Genomic DNA, 11,612 nt, shown 5'->3' on the forward strand with positions numbered 1-11,612 from the left:
TTTTAAGGTAATTTATAATTTAGAAATTTAATAAATTGTGTGATTTTAATAATTGACAAATTCAAACAATTGACTATGCATTTATTCCACTATATTAACATTTTTGAAATACATTTTATGTTTAACCTTTTTTGTTTTGCTTATGTAAATTTTAATTTACAATCTTAATCCTACAAAATTACACAAAAATAAATAAGTGACATATGGTAAATCGACCAAAATCAATAAAGTTTTGTTCCCAGAAATTATTTTGAATTAATTGCTCTTTTACTTTTAAAAATTAAGAAAGATTTATTGTTTTATTTAACAAAAAAAAATAATATCAGCCTTAAGTATCTATATTAAAAAAAAATGAAATACATTTGGTGTTTTACCCTTTAAGTTATATTTATTTAAAAACTTAATTTCTAAAAAAATTGCACAAAAAAACAAAATCAATTAGATTACTAAAATGTCTCTACCGATTTGGTCTATAATTTCCTTAAAAATTTATATATTTAGAAATTTATTACACTTAATAACATATACCAAAAATATATATACAATATTTTTTTACCTTTAAAAACTCTAATATTCAATAATAACTATACTGTTTGATATGAACAATTAAAATCTTTAATGGCTATTAATATGCTGATAAAAAAAGTAAAAATAATTATTTCACGGGTTAAATGTAATAAATTGGGATATTTATAATATAATTTAACCCGCGGTATACTGCATAATAACTTTTCAAGAAATAATTCTTTCACGGGTTAAATTTAAAAAACATTAAACTTACGGGTTAAATTTAAAAGTACTTAAAAATTAAAAATATAATAATGTAAGAATAGTTTTTTCATGGGTTAAATCTAAAAAGCACTAAAAATTTAAATTTTGATAACCATAAGAAAAATTCGTTAATGTAAAAATGTAACATTATTATAAATAAAACTAAATAATTGTCCTGTCATGTCTACCGTGTACAGCTAGTCAAATTTTAGAATTAACAATCAAAATACAATTATACAATCTTAAACACTAAACAACAAAAAACAAAAATTAACAAACAAATACAATTTTTTTAAAAATTTAGTTTTATTTTTTATAAAAATATTATCCCGCGGTGCATTGCGGGTTAAAATCTAGTATTATTAAATTTACAAGTATGATAATTCCACTGGAGCAATACTCCTAAATTTATTAAATCTGAATGCTTCTATGGAATTTTCAAAATGTTTTTTTTTCATCTATCTATTTTTAAAAATACTCTTTATTAAATCTAAAATTTTATAAATTTTTATAAGGTTATAGGGTACTTATGGATAGTAACTACTACTCCGAGACTCAATCCAAATATTTATAAGGTTTAATTAATGTTTTAAAGTATCTTTTAAAGTATTTTGTCATCCTCTCTTATCTTTGTATCCAAACAAGTCTCAACTAAATTTTATACAATCCTTACAACCAAACACAATCATTTCCTTATTTGATAATATTAATTTCCTAAAATATATTTATCTAATTTAAATCAATATGTTAGATTAAAATATAATTCTCCTTTCATTTTTATTTAATCTTATATTTAATTATTTTAATTACTATTTAATACATAAAGTTAATAAAATTTTAGATATTTTTCAGCATATAATGTGATTTGAATTTTTATAAACGGATATATATTAAAAATTGTCTTAGGATATTTGTAACCAAACAAGTATATCCACATAGAGCTCGGAATACATTTTTGGAGTACAATAGGGTGCCATCACTTTTTGCCAACTTTGGGTCGGGTTTTTAACTAAAATTATAACCGATTCAATTATACGGATCCTCCTTAAGATTGCCGAATATTTTGGACCGGTTTTTAATCTATAGCATACTTATTTACATCCAATTAATGCCAATTAATGCCCATTGTATCTTAGGAAAGATCTAATTTGCATGCCGAATTTTTAGGACCGAGTTTGACAAAAAGAATTAATAACCCAAATTATGTAATCACATCCTCTTAATCACATCCGTATAATATAACAACTAATTTAAGATGAAAACATCTTAGAAAATATCTAATTTGCGTTTAATAAACGATTATATATTTGGTAAGATCTTATTAGCTTTAAATGTACACTATTAATCCAATAATATCAATTGAGAATCATAATAAGAATATGTCATATCATTCATTCCTAAATCATAACTATCAAATCGTAAAATATATATTCTCAACTTGCGAATCAAGAGTTTCTACAAAAATCTACCTACAACCGTTAACAGTATATATATCAACAAAATAAGGTAAAACCTAGTTTATAAAGTAAAAATAAAAGGGTTTATAACAATGTGTTTATAAGGTACATGTTTTATGATACAAATGACATGGTGGAATTACGAGAACTCTCATCTGCCTTGACTTATCTGCCTCCTAATTTTATGATCGGTATTGCCAAAAGCTGACAGAAGCAGAGAAAAGTGAATTATAAAATGATGTTTGAGAACAAAAGATCATGTCACAAAAACGTGACAAAACAAAGGGGGAATCTGAAGTGCTTATGTCAATTTGAAATTCGTAGGAATCATCCACTTTAATCAATAAAAGAAATCTTTAGAACCCAAGTTTTCATCTTGTTATGATTGGGGAAACTATTAAATTTTATGGCAGACAAAATATACATAAGGATAGTTGTTTTGGTTTTAGAGGAATGGAACAATCAGATTCACCAAGTGACCACTGGTATGCGAATAGTAGGAGTGAAAATACCTAAAGATGTTGTTTTGGTCTTATGATGATTCAAGGACATAGAGTGGATTCACAGACACAGTCGCTAGTAGTGGAAGAACTTAATGAGCAAATTGTTGCTACTGCTGTCTTCTTTGCTGCAACCATCTTGCTGTTCCAACATGGTTTTCTCACAGCAGAGTAATCAGATGTATCCATTAATGTGTTTGCAAATGGAGAAAAGCTGCTACCATGTCTCCAAATAATACTGATATTTTTCAGCCTTCTTGTGCACACCAAATGTTTGCTCACCAAGTTTAATAGTGGAGCAGAACCTGGAGAGTTAGTCATCATTGACAATTTATACATGTTGCAGGAACAGAACATTCTCAATGCAAGGGATACCTTTTTTGGACTTTTTTTGTTCAGCATAAATTTGTGTCCCAAGACCTGGATCTTTAAGTTCAAAACCATAAATAAATCTGCAACACAATATGAGAATGGGACTGAGGAAGAAGTCACACATGTCAAGATTGAGTTTCAAAAGGATGTTGAGATGGGATTCACGAGGCATCCCACAGCTTCTTTGTGGAGGATTACATACACTTGTGGCTCTAGATGGCGCTAATATGATGCTTAGGAGCGGAATTTGCAGAGAGCTTCTATTACTTGTCTTCCTTCACATGGATTGGCGCGTAGTCTCTACTGCAAAGTTTTTTATGGTGGCATCATATTATCTGGTTTCATTGTTGCGTTTGCGAGTTTGCTGCGACTTATTTGTGTGTGGGCTGATTTTATGCTGCATAACAGTGGAGAGAGTTGGCTGCAAATAGTTTTTACAAGGGGACAAGTTGCAGGACAAATTCAAACATGGAATGGTTCTTTATGGAACATCATGTGTCTATCTCTGCAGATGGTACTTCCCACTTGTGGACATGAGTGTATATTTGTCAGTGAGAAAACAAATGCAGAGTGCTCCGCATGTCGAGAAAGGGACATGGCTTTCTGACGCTAGACTGGTTGCTCCTACTCCTCTATATACTGGGAAGTTGTTGCTAATTGTGACTGTTTCAAATGAGTTAGGCGACAAGCAGACACAGTTTCTCTGTGGTATTTTACTGTACCGGCTTTGGCATAAATGGAGAACTAAACCCATACGAACATCCAGAGGAGTGAAGCAAGGCAGTTTCATATTTACAAGTGAAGTTTTATCTTGGGGGAGACAAATTAATTGTAGCTACTGTCACAAGCAAACCAAAGAAGTGTTCTAAGTCTTGGAAATTCAAATATAAACAGAGAACTGTGGGAGCTGTTCGACCAAGCCTCACATCATGTGTCAATCTCTACAGATGGTAAGAATGTCTACTTTTCAGTGCGGCACTGTTGGAAGAACAAGGATGCCAATTGCCAATCATTGGAGGCCATAGATGAAGCTACTATGATTCTTTACATAAAACTGGATAAAATTTTTGTGTGTTTGGTTCGCGTTTAAAAGTTGCGATGAGATTTTGTGTGTTTGGCTTGTGGGGTAAGAGTATCTATCTGTGATCAGTATGTTAAATGGGTGAGGAAGCACTGGAAAGATAAGTTGCAGGACAAATCAGAACCTCTGTGGTGGCCATTTCAGAACTTTCAGTCCACTAATGGAGCTGGCGTGTTCTTATTAGTTCCTGAGACTATTCTTGAAGTTGTGTATGTGTTGAACAATACCAAATCAATTCTTCTGATGCAGAAGGAAAAGAGTTTAGACTCTTGGAAATGTACATTCGATCTGCAAACAGCTCAACACATTCTGCAACAGAAAGCTGTTGAATCAAGCTTTGACATTGAGTATCTAGTATGTCCACAGAACATAGACTTTTCTACATGGCACAGATGGAAAAGCAAGGTCCGCAACCATTTAACTTCTTGGAGTGGTTGCAAGGCTAGGTTTGCCTCAGGAGCTTACAAGTTGGCCTTGCGAAGTTTCGCATGCTTGAGCAGCATTGCAGGTTGAGGTTATGATAGATTTACGATACCGTAAGCTCCAATTACACGAACACACAATTACAACTAACTGATAAGAACAGAGAGAGGCTAGCACATCACTAGCTCAGCTCCCAACACACCATAAGAGAGAGACTAGCACATCACTAGCTCACCTCTCCAAACACAAGTACATCGCTTCACCAACATTCACAATATTCAACATTCAGCCTCATCTCTCTCGATACTCATCTCTCTTATTTATACTCTCAGATTGCAACTGCAGACCTTCCAATTGCATTAGAGGCTTCTCTAGTTCTCTTCAAACTACCAACTCAAAATCCTCATTAGCATTCATTTAACAATGAAACACTAGACCAAGTGACCAACCGTATCAATACTCCCCCCATTTTGACAAGCTTGTCCTCAAGCTTTAAGAGAGAAAATTGCAGTGGCAAGGCACAAATACTGGCCCTGTGATCTCAGGAACAGACTGCTCGCAACAACTGTGACAGTCTTACGTCTCCAGCTGTGCCATATAGAAGATGACTCTTGTATACCAACCTTCTGCATCCTGAACAACTTTTGATGTAATCGAGTTTCTGTGATTAGAATCACTATCTTGTCCCACTGTAGTTTTGCACCCATTGTATACTCCATTGCACAACTATATATAGAAGATGTCTGCAAATCATACGGCATAAGTGAATCAAGCTCACTTAGACTGATCCATTCACCAAACTGTAAATGGACCAAACCCCACAACACGTGAAACTTCTCATCACCATGGAGAAATTGTGTCACGATTGTAGCATCCATGGTAAACTCCAATTCTGGACCAGATAGGGTGGTTCTCTGCAAATCAAACATCAAAAATGATGAAAATGAATGCAATCTCTTAGATCTCCATTTGTGCTTCAGGTAGAGCTTCATATCCTCATAGAAAAACTGAAGCAGTCCTTGTAAATCATATCTCCCCCTCATGTGGCACAACAGCCTTGAAATAGGTGGGTGTCTCAGCCTTCTCCAAGGTTTACACCTCCATAGCATTGTTAACCACTTCTGGTCCTGAAACGCTTCTTGTTGTAGAATGAAATGATTCTGAGCAACCAATTCTTTATGGAGAATAGCTTCTTCTGTCCTATTTGAATCTTCCACTGGAAACGTCTCTGTTTCTTGAGTTTGTACTATACTCGCAGCCATTGGTTTTCCATTTATAGCTCGAAACCATAGCACTCCCTTAGCCATCAAAACAGCAACATCACAATCAGACCATGAATTACCAATATGAAATTTCACAGTGTCTTTGTGAATTCTGGAAATTGGAGAAGTTGCAGGCTTTGTGTTATGAAGTTGCAGGGTCCATTTACGCTTCATGTGAAACTTCACCTCACCACAACAAAGCTGATACAGTCCTCTTAAATCCAGTCTCATTCTCATTTTACAAATAAACTGTGACCGAGGTGACTGTCTCATCCTTCTCCAAGGCTTAAAGCTGTTCTGTTTCCCATTTGATCCAACAGAAGCAAAAGAACAAGAATCTTTGAGCTGCTGAATACCTGACCTCAATTTGAACTTAAACCGCCAAGCCTTAAGATGCTTTCTCTGTTTATGTTTTTGTTTCCTTCTTTTGTCTCCCACCAGCATTTTATCGAACACTTGGAGTTCACATTGTGTGTTCTTGACACTTGTGAACATCTCAGAAAACTCAACCACTTCTGAAGCATGAACAACAACATGTGATTGCTCGCAGAACACAGATGAATCCTCCATGGCATCCAATGACTCATTGCTAAATTTAAGGCTAGGTTCCAAGGAAGAATCTTGTACCTGAAACTGTGAAAACGTTTCCCTCGAAGCTGAAGCATGTCGTGGAATCAATTTCGCCTGCAACACAATGTAACCACTTGATTCTATCTCTTGAAGCACGTCGACACTTGTGCCCAAAGTTTTTTCTAACTTCTGATGCTTGCGATCAAAATCTTTGATCCACTGTTCTAGTTTGCGATCCAGCTCCAAACCTACACGCTTTTGATATCTATCGTTTCCAAACATTAACGATAAACCATCTTTCACCTCGCTCCAACTATTGAAAGGAATCCAGGATTGTTCCTTGTGGAACCAAGATTTTGCTTGGCCGCCGAGAAAGTTGGAAACGAACGCCAACTTCTCCTTCTCTGAACACTCACCAACTCAAAGTCCTCATTAGCATTCATTTAACAATGAAACACTAGACCAAGTGACCAACCGTATCAGGTTACAGCAAAAAAGTGCATCAAGTAGCTGTGCATGTTTTTCTCATGGTTATCACAAAGTTTTGCTGATAGACATGATAGGAAATCGAACAAGGTTATGTTCAGTCTCTGGTTTATTGAAACAGGTTGTTCTAAGGTTTAAGTGGTTCTTAACGAGCTGATGAGATTGACTGCAAGGTTGAATAAAAAGGGTTTCAGGTTATGAAGCAACGAAGGATCAGTTTCTGCAATATTTGATTCAAGTGATTCAGAGGATTTTGATCTCAGTGCACATGAGTAAATCCTAGAAGCTAGCAAGGGAATCATGTTCTGCAGAGAAATAATTGGTACATCAATCACTGTAACATGCTTAATTGCTTATGGTCCGAACAGAGTTACAGAGGCAATGGTTTTAGGCAAACATTTTTTAATTTTTTTAATCCTTACTCCTAATCAACTTTAAAAGAACATAAAAGATATCTATGTATATGAGACTATGATGGTAATTGTAAGATTCTTTTGTCAGTTTCTGTGATTCGTCTGCCAAATCAGATAAAATAAATAGGTTGATTGGTTTGTCTAATCTTCGTCTTACAGTTACATGAAAGTGTGAGAGAGAGAGAATAAAACTGATGTTAATGCTGAGAAGGACTGTTTGTGTTGGCTATGAATACTTGCCCACATGACACTTCACTAACTACGTATTTTTGCCTTTACAATGATCAAATCCGGTTTCAGGTGAGAAGACAAAAGTAATTGATGTAATGACGTGGATGGTGATCTTGATCTAAGTAGGGCAGCTAATACTCAATGTAAATGGTGGAGTAAGCACATAATCTCAATATCACATTTGTATTCTTGATTATTGGAAGAAACCATATATACCCTGAGTGAGTGATCCGGTTGCAGAGAAACTTCTTTGCCTTGTTTTATGCTTCACTACCATCTTAATTCTTACACAAAACTTGTCTTGAGATAATTATAAAAATTTTAGCTCTCAAAGAGACTTCATTGCTAGGGAAAACAGACACTGGTTTTAAGAAACTTGTCAAGAAAGAAAGACAAAAGTGTGGAACTAAACAATTATAAAAAAAAAACTCATCTTTTCATCAAAATCTGGTACAAAAGTATACATTGGAACAATAAAAAAAAAAACTCAACTTTTCATCAAAATTAAATCGAATACAAACAGATACATTGAGACAATACTAACAGGAAGAGATGTGTTGTGGACTAACATTAAACACATCAAAGTTAAAGGTAATTAAGGACTAATTAAGCAGTGTTTTCCTTGAGGATTTAGTACATACATAAGCTAGGCCCATAGCCAAAATCACCAAAAGGAGGAAACCCAGGAACAAACATCGGATTGAGTAGCGGAAACGGCGGTGGTAGTGGTGGAGGAGGCGGTGGTGGTGGTTGTGGAGGTGGACCATAGCATCTGGTCATCATGGCAAGGTGGATCTGTTGTTGTTGTCTGCGCTTTAGACGATCAGAGATGATTCTAAAGCCGAGTCCATAAACAAAGCCTTCAGCCTCTTGCACATCGTGGAAGATCTTAGTCATCTTAACGAAAACCCTAGCGGTTAATTCGCTATCTGAACCGGCGTGGTGAGCAGTACCAACACGGTCAAGTCCCAACGCATCTGCTAGATGCTCTAAACCTAAACGGCAACCAAGCCCTTCGTATCTACCCGCGATAGCTTTCAGATCAAAAACAGAGCCGAGGGTTCTAGCTACGGCTTTCGCAAACATCGCAGCAGTCACGGGTAAAGACTCTCCACCGGTGAAACACTTCAACAAATATCCAATGTCATACAACCCATGAAACGTCACCCAAGTGATGTTCCTCGTCCTCTTCAGAATCCAAGAGAGGTCATTGAAAAAATCCTCGATTTCAATTCCTTGGGCCCTAATCTTCTTCAGATCTAGACCGTTGCGTTTTAGGAACTCGATGGACTTGTCGTTTCTCGCGTCTTCAGCATCTCCGAAATCAGAGAAGTTGATCTCCCAAGTTCCACCGACTCTTCCGTTGCTGTCGAACAGAGTTAGACCTAATTGTATCAGTTTCGTCCTGTCTACGGTGAAGCTCATGTCGGTGTAACGTTGATCATCCGAAGCGTGTTGTGCTGTATCCCTTAAACTACCTGGAAACTCTGTATCAAATGCTATAAAACGGTAGTTTCTTACACAATCTTTGATCGAACTCATCTCTTCGTTACGATTCCAACTCCAAATCTCACGGCAATTTTTCATCCTTTTTTTTTTTTTTTGTAAGAGCAAAGAAAAATACTATTATCTGAGAGAAAAACAAAATCTCCTATTTAAATAGCTGTAAAATTTCCTTTTTTATCCAACACAACTTTCCAAAACCTAAAAGGAATCAGCTTAGATTAATTAGTCCCCTCTATAAAATAAAAACACATCTTATGTTACATTCATAATTTCTTTTCATTAGAGAATTTCTTTTCCATTATAGAATTTTGGACATCTTTATTTTTGTTTTGGTTATTAAAAGATATAAAAGTCAATTAAACCATTTTCTCAATATATATGTCATCACTTTGAGTGTCACAAGACATAAAACTCAACATAATAAAAACTATGCTACAAACTCAGATTACTATTTAGTATTGTAGAATTTAGTTATGTAAATATGTTTATTTTATCTATAAAATTTAGGTTGTCATTTATCCTACAATCAATTTTTTTTTTTTTATAACATATTTGATATTTGTATGTTAGTGATTAATTATGATTTATAAATATTTAATAATAAATAAGATATATATTTGATAAAATTCACATATTATTTTTATATGAAAATTATGTCTTTTATCTATTAGGATTGATATATAATTAAAATATGTTTTTTATGATGTAATATAAATTTAAAATGTATTGCAAGATGAAATAAGTGATATTTAAATCCGCAATTTCTAAAAAATACCAAATAAAATCTAAAATCAATATGTATAGATTACTTAAAATTCAATTAGTTTCAGTAAAATGCAACATATAAATTAAGCTTCACGATGAATAACGAATATATGCATTATTTGATAAACTCAGAAACCTCTATGTAAGTGATTTGGATGAAATGTGTGTGTTGTGGATAAGACCATCAATAAGAAGTATTGTAATTTTCTCTTATTGCTTAATAATATAGTTTTTAGTTGGAATTTGAATTAAATTCGTTTTTTCTTTGTTTAATTTTTGGATAGGTTTGTTTTAGGTAAAAGTAGCCAAATTGAAGTGAGACCAAACATATTTCGTATACTGAATAAAACGGGTGAGTATCCAAACCATTCATCAAATATGCTCAGTCCATATTTTGCAATGAGATAATTAATTGCAATATTTAATGACACAAAAAAAATGTAACTAGTTAGAATGAGAGATCATATGGAGTATAAAGGGTAATGGAGTCATGGCATCATAGACTCTTGATATATATAGGAAATTGTTATTTTGTATTTTGGAACAAAAGAAAATTTCCCTTTTTCAAGTTTGGATATTTTTTCTCTGATATTTACATGAACTTTTCATATACTTGTAATACAACTTCTCTTTACAAAAACAGATTAATTGAATCAAGGCAGGTTCGAAAACTTGTGGACAGATTAATACCAATTTCACCAGCCAATCGAGGAGAGAGTCACCCCTAATCCAGCCATGGAATTCAGGGATATCAAGACTGAAACCAGCTTCCGAACACGAAGCAACAAAGCGCTGGTCTCGATCATATGGTTGCTGAGCTCGATCTACCACGGGGTTGTCATGTTAACCTTGTTGGGGATCAACAACGACCGGATTAAGGCGAGGGTCAACCACACCACAAACTTTGAGCAAGGCGTCGGTGAGAGTGGTGATGGAATTTTGCATCGCTGTTTGAGAAGCGATTAAGGTGTCACAGAACTCCGTCCAATCGATGGTGTTTGTTGGATATGGGCTTTGCCCCAACATTTATAAAGTCCAAACAGAAGATTCTCAAGAGATTTTGGACCAAAAGTCTTGGATCAGGCCCAACAGGCCGCAGGGGCAAAATCATCATTTTACCAGGAGACAGAAGAAACCCTAGATCAAGGTCCCACTATAAATACCTGATGTCACTGTCACGTCAGGGGATCCACTTTTTGGGCAATTAGAGAGAGAAGAGCTATATTTTTCGTATTAACTGCGCTTCACTCTTTAATTGGCATTTTCTGTCAACCATTCCTCAAATTCTACGTTAATAAAAGGACCAGTTCCGATTTATTCCCACTAAGATCCGTATTATCTATATTGTCGATTTCATACATTAACAATTTGGCGCCCACCGTGGGACGAGACGGAATCCTTTCATTTGACGAATATAATTTGAAGATAGGTGTTTTCGGAAAACCAAAAGCATGTCTCACACTGATCTCTCCAGCGACGAAGGCGTCGACTCTTCCGCGGCCCGCGTCAAGTCTCCCATGCGCACCATATGGGGGCGCACCCGCGCGAGGACAAACCAGCTCCAAGGCGTCGACACGATCGAAGTCGCTACGGTCGAGGACGCAACACTCACTGACCACGCAGCCGTAGGCGCTACGCCCCCCATTCGTGTAGCCGCTCGCATCAATCCAACCGACCGCAAAGCCGTAGGCGCTACGCGCGTCGCTCCAACCAATCACACCCAAATTATCCTTGCACCCCGGACGGCACAAACAGCATCTAATCATGCGTATCAC

The 11,612-nt window shown here is 35.3% G+C and overlaps 2 protein-coding genes across 2 annotated transcripts; both read right to left on the minus strand.

The window, feature by feature from the left end:
- On the minus strand, positions 5,090 to 6,954 carry LOC109132475. The gene is made up of 2 exons (XM_019244098.1): positions 6,925 to 6,954; positions 5,090 to 6,847 (listed from the first exon to the last, which is right to left on the minus strand). Exons 1-2 carry the CDS (start codon positions 6,952 to 6,954, stop codon positions 5,090 to 5,092), a joined length of 1,788 nt encoding a protein of 595 aa, XP_019099643.1.
- Positions 8,197 to 9,146, minus strand: LOC104783748 (putative CCR4-associated factor 1 homolog 8). The gene has a single exon (XM_010508865.2). It carries the CDS (start codon positions 9,106 to 9,108, stop codon positions 8,197 to 8,199), a length of 912 nt encoding a protein of 303 aa, XP_010507167.1. The 5' UTR covers positions 9,109 to 9,146.

The sequence above is a fragment of the Camelina sativa genome, chromosome 4 (genome assembly GCF_000633955.1).
Source record: "Camelina sativa cultivar DH55 chromosome 4, Cs, whole genome shotgun sequence".
Classification (NCBI taxonomy): domain Eukaryota; kingdom Viridiplantae; phylum Streptophyta; class Magnoliopsida; order Brassicales; family Brassicaceae; genus Camelina; species Camelina sativa.

Coding starts and splice junctions, on each gene's coding strand:
- LOC109132475 (XM_019244098.1), bottom strand. CDS start 6,954: ATGCACAGCTACTTGATGCACTTTTTTGCT. Junction 6,848..6,924: donor ACTTGATGCACTTTTTTGCT/GTAACCTGATAC, acceptor TGAGTTGGTGAG/TGTTCAGAGAAGGAGAAGTT.
- LOC104783748 (XM_010508865.2), bottom strand. CDS start 9,108: ATGAGTTCGATCAAAGATTGTGTAAGAAACTACCGTTTTATAGCATTT.